The 19,480-nt window shown below is 40.6% G+C and overlaps 1 protein-coding gene across 2 annotated transcripts in view; it reads right to left on the reverse strand.

Moving 5' to 3' along the window:
- Window positions 1-6,017: 6,017 nt before the first annotated feature.
- LOC113011733 (protein jagged-2-like) overlaps window positions 6,018-19,480 on the reverse strand; it is a 52,316-nt gene continuing 38,853 nt past the window's right edge. For both annotated transcript variants that reach the window (XM_026151427.2, XM_026151426.2), the window contains 11 exons: window positions 18,958-19,071; window positions 18,754-18,867; window positions 18,537-18,653; window positions 18,294-18,321; window positions 17,411-17,496; window positions 16,697-16,810; window positions 15,939-16,054; window positions 15,572-15,832; window positions 14,942-15,073; window positions 9,660-9,819; window positions 6,018-9,326 (listed from right to left, as the gene is read on the reverse strand). In XM_026151427.2, coding sequence (XP_026007212.2) covers window positions 8,821-9,326; window positions 9,660-9,819; window positions 14,942-15,073; window positions 15,572-15,832; window positions 15,939-16,054; window positions 16,697-16,810; window positions 17,411-17,496; window positions 18,294-18,321; window positions 18,537-18,653; window positions 18,754-18,867; window positions 18,958-19,071 — 1,748 coding nt within the window. In that variant the 3' untranslated portion in view covers window positions 6,018-8,820. The remainder of the gene's footprint in view (window positions 9,327-9,659; window positions 9,820-14,941; window positions 15,074-15,571; window positions 15,833-15,938; window positions 16,055-16,696; window positions 16,811-17,410; window positions 17,497-18,293; window positions 18,322-18,536; window positions 18,654-18,753; window positions 18,868-18,957; window positions 19,072-19,480) is intronic.

Raw genomic sequence — 19,480 nt, forward strand, 5'->3', positions numbered from 1 at the left:
TAACATGTAGCCACACAGGGCCAGCCGAGCAGGCACGGGGACCATGACAGTTTCTGTTTGTGTGGGAAGCTGGAGGAGGCCGGGAAAAGTCACTGAGCCTCTCAGCTTCATTATATCTGGGTCATTGTGTTTAAAAGCTAAGCGGCGCCAGACCAGCAGGTCAGGGAATAGCTCGGATTTTACTGTGAAACCCTGACGAAGTAGACACTGCCCGGTTACCCGTTGGAGAGTCACTCTGCCGTACACACTTGTAGCTTTTTAGTGAAATATCAGTAACAATTATCTCCATAGGCTTTAAAAAAAAACAAGTTATAGAGTTATAGCTGGGATGTTAGTTATACTGACACATTTTGGCACTGCCACCAAAGAAAACTTAAAATGTTCTTCTTTCTTTTGTTATATTAGATCAGTGTGCGTTATACTACCAATATTTTTTTTCTTTAAGTAAAACATCAGTGCATGAAATAAGCTTTCTAAAAATATTTTTGACCTTCAATAAAGGTAAGGCAGTAATTTTGAGTTGAACTGAAATATCAAAAATTGTGAAGAAAATGTGCTTGGTATAAAATGAATGTATGCAAGTAATTAAGTAAATGTTATTTGACCAGATGTCAATCAATGTTATGTTTTACATTGTACATATGTCACAAAATGGCATGGAAATTTTACATCTAATCAAATTACTTAAAATCAGTGTTTTTGGCATAAGCTTTTTTTTCTGTGTGGAATGTAAATAAAAGTAGAATGTAATATTTCACAAACAATTTATTGTACTTAAAGTACATAACAACATATAATGAAACTAAGACATTGATAGTTTTATAAAAATAAAAAAAATAAAAAATAAAATAACACTGTTTTTTATGGAGTCAGATCCAGTTATTCAGTTTCAACCTTTCATAAGTTGTATTTGTTCAAAATACAACCGATTTGAAAATATCTTTGGTACTGTTATGTTTCTCTTACACACTCAATCACTTTGTTAGGTATTCCAGTTCAACTGCTCGTCAACTTAAATACCTAATCAGCCAATCAGATGGCAGCAACTCATTGTGTTTTCACATGTAAACAGGGCATCAGAATGGGCAATTAAAGTGATTTAAGTGGCTTTGTTGGTGCCAGACGAGCTAGTCTGAGTATCTGAGAAATTTATGATGACCAACTGTTTTGTTGATGCTACAGGTGAGAGGAGAATAGGAAGACTGCTTTGAGCTGACTAAGATGTACAGAAGAGCATCTCTGAACGTGCAATAAGTCAAACCTTAAGGCAGATAAGCGACAGCAGCAGAAGACCACACTGGATGTCACTCGTGTAAGTTAAGAATAGATTTTTGGGCATCTTAGTACCAACTGAGCGTCATTTAAACACAAGACCACCTACCTGAGCATTGCTGTAGACCATGTGATCATAAAGGCATGACCAATATTTATGACCATCTGTTTATCAACACAGTTTACCCTGTGGTTAAAGAAGGCTGGAAGAGTGTTCCTGCACCCTGAGTTAATGAGTAATTAGATCTGACAAGCAGGTTAATGCATATTACTGTTGAGTGGGTTCATTTTTCATTTGCTACATCCTAGCTAGTGATGATATGTGATGTATTTTTGGTGAAGATGGAAATCTAACTAGCTGCTGAAGAAGAGCATTCATAGACAGAATGATGTCTATGAATGCTGTGCACCAAATATCACCAAACACACAAACTGTTTCTACATAATGCGTCTACTAGCAATTGTACAGTTGTTGTATTTTCCAGGGATGGATAAAAAAATTGCAGCATTTTCAAAGGTAAGGACAGCTCAGAAGTTACAGTCTATAATATTAAATGTTTGATGTTGATAAAAACTTTCTTTGCTTGGAACTCTTTGGATTTATTTGACTTCTGACACTTTCACTTATTTCTGATATCACAATGATGCCAGGTAAGTCTTCCTGAAAAACTGAGGCAGTCACAGGCGTGTATAAAAGGTGAACAATGGATGCAAGTTGATTTACTAGAAAAAGCCTCAGATGACTCAAATCCATCCATTCGCTTCTCCTTTTCAGGGTCGCGGGGGGCACTGGAGCCTATCCCAGCTGTCATAGGGCAAGAGGCGGGTACACCCTGGACAGGTCGCCAGTCTGTCGCAGGGCCAACACACAGGGACAGACAACCATTCGCACTCACATTCATACCTAGCGACAATTTGGATTATCCAATTAACCTATCCCCACAAGCTGCATGTCTTTGGACAGTGGGAGGAAGCCAGAGTACCCGGAGGGAACCCACGCAAACACAGGGAGAACATGCAAACTCCACACAGAAAGACCCCGGCCTGATGTTGGAATTGAACTCAGGACCTTCTTGCTGTGCGGCAACAGTGCTAACCACCGTGCCACCGTGCTGCCAGACTCAAACATCCGTTTTTTCTAAACTGAAGGAAAAAAAGACTAGAAAAAAAGCATAATCATCAAGCTAATATTGCAGAAAGTGAAAGTAAATAATAACATTTCTTTTGATTTGTGTGCAGCATCCAGACTGACCAGACTTTTTGAACCGCTTCAAACTGTCAAACTTCGCATCCATGCACCGTTAACAGCATCCAAGAAACCAACTGGCCGACCTGCAACACAGTTTATCAATCATTACACATTGCGCGCATCATTCTTTTCAGCCGCTTATCTGCCACATTGAGTCATCCTTCTAGGTACAGAGGATGATAACTTTTCAGTTAAGCACAAAGCAACGTCTTGATGTTATCACCATAGAAACGATTTTGAGTTGGTAGTTTAAATTATCCAGGATGACAAGCATCAAATGGTCCGTGAATCCACGACACATCTCCCATCAGTTAGAGTTCTTCAAGCATGACAGGGACCAACTTGGAAGAGTTGGTTAGTTAGCCATCCTGGTAGCAACAACTTAAATAGCCATGTTGTAATGTTAAAAAGAATGGAAAAGGAGGTTAATTATGTTTACTTGCACTTTGTATGTAGGTACATATTTCTAAACAGTACTCTATATATGAGACATGCTTCTATTGTTCAATGTGTTGGAAAATTTCATATTTTTTAAACTTACTAAATAGACTGTCCAGCCTACTGTACCCAGTCTTGGATTGTATGTAAGCAATTTGTGTTTCCCTTAAAGAAAATTATTATTTTGACTAAAACAATATAATTTCTTTTTTATTTTGTCAAAAACTGATGGAAAGCAACTTTGGATCTTTGATTTTCTTAATACCTAAATGTCTGCCTGCCTGTTGGGCTTTGTCTTATTGTAAAATTTGTTATTGCACAAAAGGAAGCTTGTGGATTTTGACATATTTGGAATGCTGTACAGTGTAGTGAGGAATGCTCAGACCTCTACATTGGAGAGACCAAACAGCCACTTCATAAACGCATGGCACAACATAGAAGAGCCACCTCGGCAGGACAAGACTCTAAAGGACAAAGGTCACTCCTTTGAGGATGCCAATGTTCACATTTTGAACAGAGAAGACAGATGGTTTGAAAGAGGAGGGAAAGAGGCCATCTATTTCTCTCACCCCAACCGGCCGCAGCAGATGGCCCCGCCCCTCCCTGAGCCTGGTTCTGCCGGAGGTTTCTTCCTGTTAAAAGGGAGTTTTTCCTTCCCACTGTCGCCAAAGTGCTTGCTCATAGGGGGTCATATGATTGTTGGCCTTTTCTCTGTATCTACCGTACAATATAAAGCGCCTTGAGGTGACTTTTGTTGTGATTTGGCGCTATATAAATAAAATTGAATTGAACTGAATTGAATTGAATTGAATCTATGCCCACTGTGAGCGACCATATTTGAACAGAGGCGGTGGCTTACGACACCAACTGTCTGCCATCTACAATCCAGTTCTGAGATCCCTTCCCTTCCTTAATACTCACTCACATCCTGGGCCATCTGACCTCAGGAAATCTCATGATAGGGTGGGGGTAGGTTTCACAATGAGCTGACCTACACCCGTTTTCACACCTTGGCTCGTGTGATTAGGTAGAGGATCATTAGGGGTCCATTGTCCCTTTTGGGGGGACCCTCTCATAGGGCTTAAATCTGGGACTCTCCACCGTTTGACCCTAGAACTGAAGAAGCTTCTTGGATGAGAGGTGAAAACAACTTAAAGAAGTCCAGATGCTTTTCTTTCCAAGCTCCTTAGACGACATATTTGGAGTTGTTCATGTTTTCCCTCTTAACTTTTTGCCTCCATATGTGCTTAAAAAGCTGAGCTAAAAACAAAACACATCACAAGTAGATGTTCTTGACTTCCTTGTAGACAGTTATTTGGCTCTTTTCACCCCTGGAGGGACATAAGGCACTTCCACTTGTATCTTTTCTGAGATCATTTGAGATCCATGAGGAATCCATTGTGGAAGGTGTTGATATTGTTCATTAGGAAGGACATTGCTGTTATAAAGTGAGTTCTTAAGCTTTATTGCTCTGACTTTCTAGATGGGCTGGAGTTACAAATGCTCCGCGTGGCTTCCCAAGCCTTGGACTTTATCACCAGATGGAATTTGCTGATGCCATTAAATTACTGATTCCCAACATGGACAATGTGATTTTAACAGGCCTCTTAGGTCAAGTTTGTCTGAGGACACAACAACGGAGACTGTCCGGCCCGGGGCTCGAACCGGCAACCTTCCGATTACAAGGCGGTGCTCTGATACAAGCAGTTTAATTCTGTTTACATGCTACATTGTGGGACGACACCAGTTGCTAATGCTATCGCTTGTTCCTGCTGTTTGTACTGTGCCGTTATTTTTCATTCTCCCATTGTGCTCCACTCCAAGCAGGTCAGCAAATGTGCACTGAACGTGCATGTGACCTGAAAGCTATGCCATCCAGGATTCCAGACACATTTCCCATTCTTCCCAAAACAACTGATGGGTTAATGAACACAGCATAGCACATAACGTCCCACCAAGCATTAAGGATATCCAACACAGCTGCTGGAAGGCTTTCATGCAGAGCGGGCTACTGTTAATCATTTCCCACCATGTCATTAAAGGGGCAGATGTAGTCATGCAAAGGACTTCTCTTATTGGCTTGGCGCTAAATGAAGTGGGAGCGGGATGCTGGGCAATTGTCTCCATGGCTAAAGAAATGTTTTCGGTGTCAAGCTACATACAAAAATAAGATAGGATAGAAAATATTGCAGAAAAAATGTGTACTTTTTTCTTCTTCTTTTTTTAGAAATGTAGAAAGTAAAAAAGGTAAAACAACTCATATTGTGAACTCCTGCAATTTAAACCTATTTCGTAACCCTTTACAAATGAAACATAAGCAAATTCAGTTTATGGAACAAACTTCATTTAGGAGAGTTTAACCACACTCCCTGTAAACATTTTGCAAAGCTAATATTGACCCAATACAGCAGTTCTGTGTGACCTAAAGTGGACAGACTTTTAGTTTGAAAAGGAAGGAAGTGTCAGCTTGACACTCCTTGATTACAGCGCCTTTTCTCAAAACTAGTGAAAACTAGGTTAGCACCAAAAACATGCGGTAGGTTTAAATTTAGGTCTGCAAATAAAAAACTGCAAACTGTAAAACACAATTGCTGAATGAAAATTGAAGTTCCAGTGACAATTTGAGTCAAGGAGGGAAAGAAGTTCTAGAATGGAAAGTGACATTCTAAAATAAAAAAATGTAGAAGTTCTAATTTGGAAAAAAGGTTAAAAAAAAAAGTAATTGTGTGGGATTTAAAATCGAATGAATATAACTTTACTGGAAAGTGACGCTCGAGAATTGAGGTTGGAGTTTTTAAGCAGGAAGTAAAATTCTAGAATACAAATGTAAAATGTTCCCTTTCAAAGTGCTGATTTGAACTAAATGGAACTTGGAATTTTACAATGAATACATAGAAACACTTTACAACTTTAGGATGAATTCAAATGTCTAGAATGAACAAGTTACAGAATGGAAGGTAAATGAAAGCTTCAAGAGTACCTTAGTGAAAGGTCCAGTTATAAGGGCATTTGCAGTAGCCAATGACAGCTTTTTAACAAATGAAAACACAAAACAGACTTTGGTATAAAATACTTTAATAAATAATAGTATTGTTCTAAGAACAAACAAAAAAATTCCACTAACAAACCAAGACTTTTACCAAATATTGTACAAAATAATTACAATGTTCTGCACATTCAGCCCTCCGTGTGGGGCTAACAGAAAGTAAAAATTTACTGAGAGAAAAATTATTTGGGTTTTCTATGAATGCATCTGCATTAACAAAAAATATTGAAAAAAAAATCATCATATTCATCTGCAAACAGTGACGATAACTGACCCCCAACCCCCTCCTGCAACTGCTGTGGAGGTAACACTAAACATTTCTCTTTCTGTGTGTTCTTAGTGCAGAAACAGACTGGACAACATCCACAACAGTCAAACAACATCAACAGTAATACAACTTGTTCCCTTCATTAGACCAGAGTAGATACACACAGGGAGAGGCGGTACATTAGGATACAGACACATCTATTGCAAGCAGGTTCCCATTCACACAACACACTGTCTGTGATGAGGTTTCAGTGTCTTGCTAAACAGCACTTCCCCTGGGTGGATGATTACCGTGGAGTTGTTTGAAGCTAACACCATGCTGCTCTGTGCAGCATCTCTGCTGTCAGCAGACTGTAGAACTATAAATTTGTAACTCACATACTAAGAGGCTCAAGTGAGACTGGCAGCGGGGCTTTTAAGTTGTTTGGACCCTGCGTCCTCTACATACTGAAAATAGAAATCAGATGCATCAGTGCTGATTAAAGATTCACCAAAGTTTTCCTTTTTGCCATTTGGTGTCCAATAATCTCGTAAGCAGCATGTGGCAGAGCACCTCAGAACCGTCAGTCAAAAACTTTCTTAACTTGAAATTATATTTCCATTCTGCCAGACATGAACAGAAACACATCATTTATAGCATACAGCGCTTCGCCTTTGCTTTTGACAAGACAAATATCAAAATTCTTCAATTTGCTTGCCTGCTGTGATGCCAAAATGATGATTGTCAAATGTCAGTACATGCATTTCTGTAGGGAGTATGACATTAATGAATTAAGAAGTGCTTTCGGGAACAGCTTTACTCGTTTTGAGTGATGATACTGAGGAAAACCTGAACAAAGAAACCTAGATCTGGATCTACTCGGATTGCTTCAAATGTAAAAGAACAATGTGGATTAGAAGGTAGAGATCAGCAGTTATGAGTGAGTCATTAAGTGATAAATGACAATGGTGTGTTACAGCAAGTCCAATGTGGAGAAAATGAAAGAAAATACATAATTTAGCAAAAATCCAACAGAAAACTGAGCAAATACATAAATTAGAACCTATCTGGATACAAAATGGCATAAAATCAAAATAACATCAGTCATATTAATATATTTTTTGGAGGACTGGCTTTATACTTAGCCCTGAACACTGTGATAATGAAATTCAGGGACCGAAGTTTAAAAAGATCAAATGGACCCCCCCCCCCCCCAAAAAAAAGAAAATACACTACAAATTGAATTTGTAGAATTAAAAGTATCAAAAGTAATAAAAGGTGACTATTGCAAATGCTCATAAAATTTCACTCTGGAGGTCTCCAGTGAGATGAAAATGACTGTTAATGATGGAGTTCCTGTAGCTGTAGCACTGATGACCCAGCTGATCCTCACAGCCTGTTCCAATGGCTGGCAGGTCTGGGATCAGCTCTCTAACAAATAATTCTAAACATAAAGACAAACAATCAACACTTAATTTCTCTTTAAACAAGTTTTCATGACTCAGTGGGACCACGGGCACTGAAAAATCTGTCTAAAACCTGTCGTAGTGTCAACAGACACTGATAAACGGAATGACATAATTAAAAAAAGAAAGAAAGAAACAACCACAAAACAATCTTATTTTTTAGAATAACTATGATACAAAGCATCACTTAAGTTATTAAACTCAAATATACACAGCCATTTTTTATATTTACATATGTACAATGCAAAGAAGAAAACAGCATTTACTGCGATCGAGTTGTTGTTAGGACTTCTTTCCCTTTTTGTGTATTTAAAATCTGCGTACAGTCTACAAGAGGAAGGAAAGAAGTAAAAATAGGAGCTGAAGGCACTTTTCTACTAAAGCAATATGCTGAAAAATAATCATGCAGACTTGCAGGAAGTAGTGCCAATTATTTTCAAATGATATATAAACCTTTAAGATGTTTATGACTGTAAACAAACAAACAAACAAAAAATCATGCCAGGCATTATACAGTGGTTACTTTGTGCCAACTTTCAAAGAACTTAAATATATATATAAAACTTGTTTTTAGTATTTTTTTTCTTTAAATAAAAACACATGATTTGAAGACAGTGTAGAAAAGGCCCACAGGTGTGGGCTAAGGCAGACAGGAAACAAATGCACCACGCCACGCAGTAGAAACGGCGTTAACAGCTGCCAGCCAATGACGTTCAGTTAAATCTCCAAAGTTTCAAAGAAACAAACGTGAGCGTTAGTTTTTTTCTAGTGAAGCAAAAAAAAAAAAATAGAAAGAAATGTGTGTAAACAGAAAATCTAGAAATGTGAAAAGAAAATTCTTGATTTCAACAGTGTAACAATCCAGAAATCCCGAAGCCGTGATGTTTAATTTTCATGCCTCTTTTTTTTTTTTTTTTTTTTTATAGTAACATCTGTGCTGCAGAAGAAGAATTTAAATAAGGCGAGGCAAATAAAAAATATAAAATTAAAGCATCTGTAATCTTCACTTTTGGTGCTTTTAAGAGTTGAAAAGTCAGTGACATTGAAGACATCGCAGTTTCTTCCTTTTACTCAGACGGTCCCTCCTCTTCCTGTGTGGGGTTCACACGTAGTGATCTTTAATGTCCTCGCTGAGTTTGGCGGCATTCAGGTTTTTACACCGGTTGTCTTTGGGGCTGTACGCTGTCCGGTGCGGCACCTTCAGCGGACCGCTGCGCGTTGTACAAATCATCCCTCCCTTACCCATCATTCCCCTGTCCTGTGTTATGGTGCACTTCTGAGGCGGACACTTGTCTCCCATGCCCAACGCCCTTTCCTCGTCTTCCGCCTGATCCCCCTCGTGCTCCCCGTCCTCCTCACCCTCGGCCCCATCGCACGTCCTGTCAGAGGGGCCCATCAGTTTCTTGCATTCATACTGAACGTCTTTGTCGCGGTTATCCTTGAGAGCGTTGCTTCGCAGCGGCTCCAGCTGGTTGTTGACTGTTGTCTCCTCAGATCGGGCCGCTCTCTCGCGCTCTTTCTTCCTCTTGCGGGTCCACCAAACGCAAACAACGATGCAGAAGATCCAGAGAACGCTGAAGACCACACACAAAACTGGGACCAGGTAACCTGAAGAGGAAGGTTTAATGGGATATTAGGAGATCATTGCATTTAAAGATGTTACAAAGATATATCATACCATCGGCAAAATTAAGAAAAAAGCATGTACCTATTGTTTTGTACAGAATATAATAACTAAATTTGACTAAATTTGGAACCGCTTCAGTTTTTTCTTGCAGATCAGAGGCCAGAGAGTGATTGTATAGAATTTTGTAACATCAGTGTGATTCGTGATTGAGCAACACAATTTTAAGTGATAAATTGAACAAAAATGCTAGTTGTAGCAAATATGACAAAAATACGGTAGACTAATTCTCACAGAGGAACCGATGTGTAACTCACCAACAGTAGGGCACTCCACCACCACCTTCACTTTGACCTCAACCACTGCCAGAATGATGGTGCTGTTCTGGCGTTTGGACAGCGCAGTGGTGATAGCGCTGGCCACCTTCTGGATCTGTCCACAGTCGCCGTCTTTCGATCCTCCATCCTGCTCAAAAGACTACAAAGAGGAAGAACAGGAACAATAAGATTTATTTCTCTTTTTAATTCAAAATAACTTGTTTCGCCGTTTAGATTTGAATATGTGGTGGGTATAGCTCAGAGAAAGTTTAGTGTTTTCATAGCTGATTGGAGGAATTAATGGTTTCATTCAATTATGGTCCTGGAAGACACTTGCTTTTGTATAATCCTGGATTACATGAGAACATCTCATTGCATTTATTTTTGGTTAAAATCACATCATTTCTGTGCCTCTTCTGAAAGGTTCATCGTGTCACGTTTAGTTTTCTACTGCCAGAAAGTCTGATTCTCACAAACCAAACCCAGAAGATAAGCAAAACCAGAACCATCGTGACAAGAATAACAGAGAGAGTTCCAATCAAATCATGATCCCTGCACACACTAAAATATGTAATGCACATCTTAAACATCTGACAGTTGCTTTTCATTACAGGGGACACAAATACTCCCTCAAACCTTTCAGTGCTCTTTGAATAGAGCTTTTCAGCGATGTAAAGAAAAGCTGATTTGTAGGTAAAAGGAAAAAAATTTGCAAAACACAGATTCCCTCAGTGCAGCGGAGAAAGAAAAGAAGTCCCATTCGCCAAATGGTCAAAGTCTCGCTCGAGGCCATGTAAGAAGACAAAAAAGAAGAAGAAGAAAAAACACATTCATCCGTCAGAATAAAAGAGATTCTCCTCCCAACATCTGGCAGGCTGTGAACCCACCCCCCCCGCTGAGGGTGGAGTTAATTGCCTAATAAGGTGCTGATGGTGAGAACAGAGAGGTGGAGTTGGGGATGCAGGGCTGTTGTTGGGGGATTAGCTGTGTGCTGTGTAGTTCAATTAGGACAAACAATAGAAAAGAGGCCAGCTGTGCTCCCTGCTCGCCTGGGGACAAACACTCCTTTTTTCTTCTCCTGAGGAAATCAGCAGCTCATTCACACACCCAACTTCCAGACTGACTGACAGATCACATTGCAGAGATACTGAGCTCAGTGCACAACGTGCATGCTGTAGACTGCAAGGAGATCTTTTGGGGTTCATCATTTTCTCTATATATTGTTTACTGTGTGTGGAGGTCCGAGTTTGCTTAATAACACCCAAATACTCTTGAAGGATTTATTTATTTATTTATTTTTACCATATTTTGTTCCAGTTTGGAGAGGAAATGTATCTAACACACTTGACAGCAACATGTGCTCAATTCTAGAACAATCACTGTTCTAGTGTTTAAGTTCCTCTTGTGCCAGAAAGCGGCTATCCTGAAGCAGGAGCTAAAACATCCCAACGCTGGAGTTCTAAGAACTTAGTTGTAATTTTGGGCATGTAGACAGGACTCCCTCCAAGAGCTGTAAGAAGAATCAGTCCACATCCTCTTACACTATTTCTACCTAGCGGGAAAGGTAATCCTCAGCAAAAAAAAGCTCAAACAGAAGGAAATAATTAATTTTTTTTGCAATTATTTGGGACTATCTTGAGCAGCGGATGAAAACACATTTAGTGTTTAGTTCATTAGTGTTGGTTTGTGTTTGTCCAACCCCAACTGGTCACGACAGACGGCTGCCCCCTCTGGAGTCTGGTTCTGCTAAAGGTTTCTTCTTGTTAAAAGGGAGCTTTTCCTTCCTACTGTCACCAAGTGCTCGCTCAAAGGGGGTTGTTTGATTGTTGCAGTTTTCTCTGGGGTTATTTAGGGTCTTTACCTTACAATACAAAGTGCCTTGTTGTTATATAAATATATGTATACCACATATATATTAGGGGTGCAACGATATTCGTATCGATATTGAACCGTTCGATACAGTGCTTTCGGTTCGGTACGCATATGTATCGAACAATACAACATTTGTAATTTATTTTATCAACTTTCCTTCTGACGATGCTGTCTGTGTTGAGCGCTCAGTGAATCTGTGTTCGACTACTCCGCCTAGGCTGCACTGTCGAGCGCAGATCCACTGAGCGCTCAACACAGACAGCATAGTCAGGAGGAAGAGCGCAGGGCACCTCCCCCACCCTCATTCAGATCTGGCGTTTGGAATTATTTTGGTTTTCATGTGACGTATGACCCTGAAGGTAAGCGAGTCATGGACTAAAGTAAAACAGTATGTTGGATGTGCCATGCAATGCTCAATTACATTGGTGTGAACTAGTGTGTTAGCGCAGTTAGCTCATTAACGTGTTGGCCGTCTAGCCCCATGCACGGAGCGATCGGCGGTAGCTCGTTAACGGAGATTTGCCGTGTTGTGGCGTTAAGGTCATTTCAACGAGATTAACCTGAAAGCACTAGTGGGAACACAACGAATATGACTGCACATTTACGCCGACATCATCCTAGTGCAAAGACAAAAACAACAAGCATGCTACTAACTTTAGCCGAGTCATTTAGACAGCTGTTAGCACGTGATTCTCCTTATGCTGCTGAGAATATACCCCAGAAGAAGCGGATAGTATAGCTTTTATTTTGGAAAGAGACATTTCTCTGTAATAAACTCTCTTTTCCAAAGATGAGTGATTCCTCAATCAGATACAGGGCTTGCAATATGGCTAGCCCGACGTCCCGGAGCTAGCGATTTTTTCAGTCGGGCTACCAAAATCTATCTCTTCCCTGCCCGTCGGGCTATTGTAGGAAAAATATATGTCAATGCTTTTGCATTCTTTCAGAAATGTAGCTGGGTAATTATGTCATTGGCATCGGTGAGCCACTGTCAATATGTGACATATTGAAGTCGCGTTTGAATTTGCGCTTGTTTTTTTGCTTTCACTTTGCAATCGTGCGAACTGTGTATAGAGAGTGACAGCACTGATCTGTGAGTGATGATAATTTGTGCACCAATTCCTCTGACATCGTCTTATTAATCGTTAGCTTACTATGCAAACATGACAAGTGAAATCTCCTGCAGCAAGCTTAAACATGTGAGAGGTTGATCACGCAGAGAATCGCTGAGCTTATGTGAGTGCGTGTGTAAAAGCAGCAGGAGAAGTTATGACAAATCAGACTATAAGGCAAAAAGAAAGTGCAGCTTTATGGTTTCATGGACAAAAGAATTTCTATGGCTGCAATATGATGAGCTAAATAACCAGGGCTGCACATAAGTGGTCCGCAGGTGCGCATTCGCTGTCAAAATAAAAAAACACGCACAAGGGTTAGGGTTAAATTTAAAAACTGTACTTTTGAGTTAAAATATATATTTATAATTTTAATAAATGACAAATTAAAAAGGCATGAACATTTTTTTTGTATCGAAAAAATATCGAACCGTGACACCAAAGTATCGAACCGAACCGTGAATTTTGTGTATCGTTGCACCCCTAATATATATATATATATATATATATATATATATATATATATATATATATATATATATATATATATATATATATATATATATATATATATATATATATATATATATATATAAATAAAACTCAACTAAATCGAATGCATGGCTACAAAGACAGAGGAAATTCCACCAGCGCCTCCAAAAAGCCAACAGCATCGAGCCAAACGTTTGCGATGCTATCAGCAGACAGAGCGCTGACTGGTAGAAACGCTGGCTTGGACAGTAATGGGAACAACAGTGGAATTCCCCATGAAGAGAAAGAAGCACAAAAAATTGTTAAAATTAAAAACAGTTTCCAACACTCCACTACAAAAGATTTCTTATGTATGATGACTGTTTTTTCCATGCCAAGCGCTAAAGCAAAGGACCAACACAGCATGAACATAAACAAGTGTTTCCCACCTTACTAGTTTTTCCATATCTGTATATAAATTCAACACCGCCACACCTACAACAAGCGGACATCAGTCTGCAAAGGTCTGTGCAGCACCCATGGACAACTCTCTGATGAGCATGCCTGATGAAACAAATCGAAGTAAACACTTTCAAATATTTGGCCACAACTTCTTGAACATCCCTCAGTTTTCCTTAAAAAACATTTGAAGAGGCCACAACATGTTCGAGGGGACACAAACCAAGACAAACCACTCGTCCCCACATGCATTCTGAAACACAGGCATCGCACTTCTTTCTCCGCTCAGGTTAAAGCCTGCGCTCAGATCATAAAGATTTCACTCGCACGTGAAACTGAGCGGTGACATATCACTGCAACACAAGTCCGCAACAAGTGGGAGTGGAGCTTTTTATTTTTTTTCCTCCTTCTTTTTATGAAAGCCTTGTTGAGGAGTTTGGGTGGATGTCAGGCTCACCACTCCTTTTCCTGTATCTGTCGCTCAAAACAGGCCTGCAAACATCAGAGGAACAAAAACTAATCCCCTCCATTAAGAGCTTAGATGTGACTGATTCCCTCAAGTCTGGGTGGCCGAGAGTGAGAAATACAGAAACTAAAACAAAGAGGGGGGAAATTATAAAGGAGGGCAAATAAAAGCAAGCAAGGGAGACAGATGGGATCAGACAGATTGTGCAGATATTAAAGGAGAAGATAAAGAAGACAGGGAAGGAAAAGATGCAGAGGAAGAAGAAGAAATATGCAGAAGGAGAGCAAGATCGGCAAGTTCCCAAAAGTAAAGCTAAATTTTAACCAGATGTTGTTAAAAGCATCAAATACTTCTTTCTTTCCTCTCTCTGTTTTCTAAAACAAGGACGAAATAAACCAAAAATAGAAAAAAGATCTGATTTTATTGTCCTCTACTGGAAACAATTTGCAGTGGGGGGTTATGTGCGATTCAATAAAGTGGAAGAAGAAAAAAAGGGACAAGTGAGGAGGAAAGACTGGGAGTTCGTGTAAGCAGGATCAAAGATCAGAGAGGCATCTCCACAGAATCATGGTAGTGGGTGGATGCAGTAGCCATAATGGGGGATGAATTATTTGCATAAAGATACATATTTCAAACTGAAGAAGCTTCTCGGATGAGCGGTGAAACATCTTCAAGCAACTTAAAGAAGTCGCTTTTCTTTCCAAGCTCCTTAGACTATGATGACCTGTATAACTGAGAACCTTCACAGACTTTCTAAACGTTTCTTTCTTCCTTTTCCTGTCTTGGAATCATCCTAAAACTTCTCACCAATGCTCTTTGCTTTTTCAAATATAAAGGCACAAGTCAGTCTTACATTGTGGGACAAGTGCACACAAGTGCATGTGTGTGTGTGTAATAATTACCAAAGCGACTTCCACGGCATCACTGGTGGAGTAGGACTGGTCACAGAGGATGAGCAATGCCCGCTCTTCAGCAAGCGTCCGAGTCACGGGGAGATACCTCAGCTCCGAGCAGATGTTCTCCACTGTGGTTCCCTGCGGCACACGGACAACACGGGTGAACAAATTCCTCTCATTCCTTTTAAGTCTTTCTTACATGGATTCAATCCGAAAGCATCCCCCAGCAGGGGGAAAACCTTGCCTCATCAGCACTTTGTCAGAGGAGCAGATTTGTTCCCATTCAGACATGCCCGACAGGCATGACCCAGACAGCCAGACAAACTTTTCCCCTCCCCCTGCTAAGACTCAAAGTTTTTTGGTCAGTACAGAGCTGATCCAGCACCTGTCCCTTTGTAAAAGTGTCCTCTATATTAAAAGCCATGTGTTAATATTAATAAAGTCTTGAAATGTATGGAGAATACATTAAGAATCACGTTTATGTGAACTGTGCCTGCAATGTAAAACCACAGATTTTTGTTCAGTGCCACTAAAGCATAAGACATAAAAGGCTTTTGTAACTGGACCCACAGACCAAGCTTCAAAAAAATTCAGAAGACAACGATTCAAGTTCCTACTTCTGTATGATTTACTCACCTGTGGCACTTTGTCCTTTTTAAAGATGAGTGTGATGTGAGCACAGTTGTTATCCAGATAGCCGCTGTTAGGTTCACACTGGGTGTGCAGAGGTGTGGGGGGGTCTGGCGTTGAGCACACCCCCCACTGATGACAGGGTGGCGAGAAGCAGGTGAGGAACTGGTGCTCCACACACTCGTGGCCTCCGGGGCAGGACGGAAGGTTTGCTTCGGGAGGCGGAAGAGCCTTCGGGAGGATGCAGAGCTTACGGCCACATCTCACCTAGAGGAATTCAGCGTTCAGAGAGAGGGTCCACACCAAACGCTCAGTTAGCTAATACCGAGCTAGCTTAGCTTTAGCAATTACGATTCATTCTCGTATTCCTAACCTTGGAACAATGAACATTCCCGTTGACACACTGGCATGTGTTACATTCCTCGTCCCAGCGGCTGCCGTGAGGAAACTGTAGGTCAGTGTGACGGCATGGCTTCCCAAGTCCGATGACTGGAAAGAAGAAAGAATTAAAGCAACAATTGAAGTTGTCAAATGTAATCTTAAATGTAAGTTATAATCCTATAAAACTACTGGAGTTCACTGTAGTCACATGAAAGCCATAGAGCTGCCCTAGGTAGACATATTATTCTCTCTCCTTTTCTTCTGTCATATACAGCACCTACTATCAGAGTAGTGAATGCTTACATTAAAAATGGTGGAAGTTCAAAATAATGATGTCAGTGTATGCCGATGTAGTCCTGCAAGCCAAAAGCTCACTCCATTTCAGATACTTTTTCTATTTTTAGCTCTGCTTGATGTCATAGACAGAGGATATTGCAAATATGGTTGTCTTAGCCCCTCCTGCTTTTAAGACCTTGTGTTTACTGGGGACAGCCAATCAGAAGACAGGGAGCTTAAATAGAGGGCCAAGGGATCTACGTATAGGCTTCAGACCCAAAGGGCACACAAAGGGTGCTAAATAAAGACAAACGTTTGTGAAAAATGAACAAACAGCTACTCTGATAAAAGGTCCAAGCAAAGAAATATTGGAAACGAGCATAATAGGTCTTCTTTAATAAAATGATTCAAATCTGGTTTACGTCTAAACCATCATCTTATGAACCTCTATAAACAGCTATTTATTGTACTTACAGTCTTGGCAGCGAGGTCCAGCATGTCCTGGAGGACAGAGACAGCGGTAGCCATTGATCTCATCCATGCAGGTCGAACCTTCAGCACAAGGAGACGACTGACACTCATCGATGTCTGAAAGAGAAAACCGCAGGCAGCGTGCAGAGAATTATTAAACTTCTAATGCCCACCATAGACCAGTCTAGACAAGTCCCAGTGACTCACTGTAACAACTGTGAGTGCTTTATTTAAAAAGCAAGCATTGTAGGCATTGTTAGAAAAAACTTTTCAGATTATAGCGCATAGAAAGTTGAAAACTACAACCTAAAAACATTAAGAACTAAAAAATATTTTTAAGTACAGATATTTCTTTCAGTGTTGCATTTCTCTTTTGAGTGTTTCTCTACTTAAAAAAAAAAAAAAAAAAGTCTCAAATACCGGTTTGGTTTTAAACTCTTTAAAAGAATAACGCTGAACGCTTTGGTTCAGCGGGGGCTTTTTCTGAAGAGCTCTCTCCCAGAAGGGCCACGGGAGAGCGCACAGACCTGTCTGACAAACTTCAGCTCTGACCTCGCTCGGTGCAGAGGGGAGAGGTTAAGACGGTCTTCCTGAAAGGCTTCCTAATCTGTCGCCCTGAAACAATCGGCTCACGCTCCCTCGCTGCGGCCTTTCACCCCTGAACCCCCGCCCATCTGACCCAAGCCTCATGCCCCCTTCCAGTTCCCAGGGACTCACTGATGCGGCAGTCCGGTCCAGCGAATCCTGGAGCGCACTCGCAGCGAAACCAGTTCACACCATCCACACAGATGCCACCGTTGTAGCTACAAAGGAGACAGGAGACAGATCCAAACAAGTCAATCAAAAGTGGATTTAACCTAGAAACAAATATTCAGTTTTTGATGTTAACAAAAGCTCTCTGAATTTTTTTTGTACTTGGTAAGTAAATAATCTAATTTGACCCATATAACCCCGCCCACACACACAAAAGAGATAAGAAAATGTACGCATAGCTGGAAAATGGGTGAACGGGTAGATATGTGTAGCTTAGTAGTCCTGATTTATCCCACGCTCTGCTCTGTGGGTCTGCAGAGCCTCTCAGGCGCAGCAGGATGAAGCTGATCCCAGATCAATGTCCAGGCTTCATATGTAAATCTGCCCAGGCCACATACCGAGCCCCCCCAAACACCCCTCAACACCTTCACTCCTTACAATGTTTCCCAGGTCGAGGTCGGTGAATGGTCAGAGGGGTGACACTTCACACTCTCCTGCACTTCTCCCCCTCCTCATCCACCGCCTTCTCCAAAAAACCAAAACCACCACTAATCCACCTGTCAGTCATTGAAGGGGAGGGCAAGGGGGAGGGAAGGCTTTTGTCCAGGGTAGCCTCTCTGATGTAGAGAATCCCAAGATCTCAACAGTTTGCGTACTCCTCATTTTTTCAATAAATTGCAAAAAACAAAAAAATTATAAAATGTGTTGTTTTGTGTAGCCAACCAACCAACAACCTCAAACTCATTAACAAAAACACATCACATACAGATTTCCTTAGATACTGATATATTGTAGCACCAATACATTTTTAAAAATCATTAGAGGGCAAAATATTTCCATATCTTACCAGGGATGAGGATTGCAGTCATCAACATCTGCAAGAGGAAAGACATAATTAACTTTAAAACTTGAAACCTGTCATAATCCATAGGTGAGAATGAGTGAGTTGTATAAATGTATAAAAAGCATATGTAACTGATTTTATCCTGATGCTATAACAGTATATAGACATACGTTTTTTTAAACACACAGTATCTGCATGTATCCTGGTTAGTAAGAGAATGTAAGAAATACCCAAAACTTTGCATACTCTGTGAACATGTGGGTCCTTCCCAGCCGTCTTTGCATATACAAGTGTAGGCGTCTCCCCCTCCAACACATGTCCCTCCATTTTCGCAAGGACCTGAATCACAGGTGCTGTTCTTGGCTAAAAAAAACAAATAAAACACAGTAAAAAAATTTTTTTATAAATCATTAATGTAACTCTGTGTTTTTGCAGTGAAACAAAAGTGATGCTGGTGTCTCACCCATGTTGCAGGTGCTGCCACCCCAGCCTGAGTGACAGCTGCACAGGAAGGAGTCTCCGTGGTCATAACACGTTCCCCCGTTACTGCAGGTAGTGGAGTCGCACTGGCTCTCGCCTACACCGAGATGGCATGGGGAAAAGATTTTAAGCTTTTGACGCAATGCAAAGTGTCTATTTAATGAGTTGGCTCGCATGTTGAACTTACGTGAGTGGCAGGTCTTTCCTTTCCAGTTGTCTACACAGTTGCAGTAGAAGTCATTAAGCAGATCGACACATTGGCCTCCATTCTGACAGGGGTTCCTGCTGCACTCGTTTACGTCTGGAAAAGAGTCAGACAGCAACTCAGTGCACTCGTTTTAGCTACTGATTACCGTCCTAACGTAATCAGATAACGTGTGATAATAGTGTGGTTCAACTCTTCAGCAAAAACTCAAGCTTCTCTAGCCCCAGGCATAGTCTTGGCAGAGATTATAGTATTTTGCACTCAAAACTGTCAATGTTTATTTCACCAATAAATTACTTCTGTCTAAACCTAACCCTTTTCCTTTCAAATATAATATAGACTGTCATCTGCAAATGTGTGCACTGTCTGTAAGCACATAGCCACAAAATAGATTTTGAGTCTGTCAGCTGGCTTGATTGTTACATTTTACACCTGTATTTATCTCAAATCTTCTAGTCCTCTGCGAGATCCTCAAACTGCTCATCATTCCTCTTGTGTCTCCCAT

The sequence above is a fragment of the Astatotilapia calliptera genome, chromosome 19 (genome assembly GCF_964374335.1).
Source record: "Astatotilapia calliptera chromosome 19, fAstCal68.1, whole genome shotgun sequence".
Lineage (NCBI taxonomy): Eukaryota > Metazoa > Chordata > Actinopteri > Cichliformes > Cichlidae > Astatotilapia > Astatotilapia calliptera.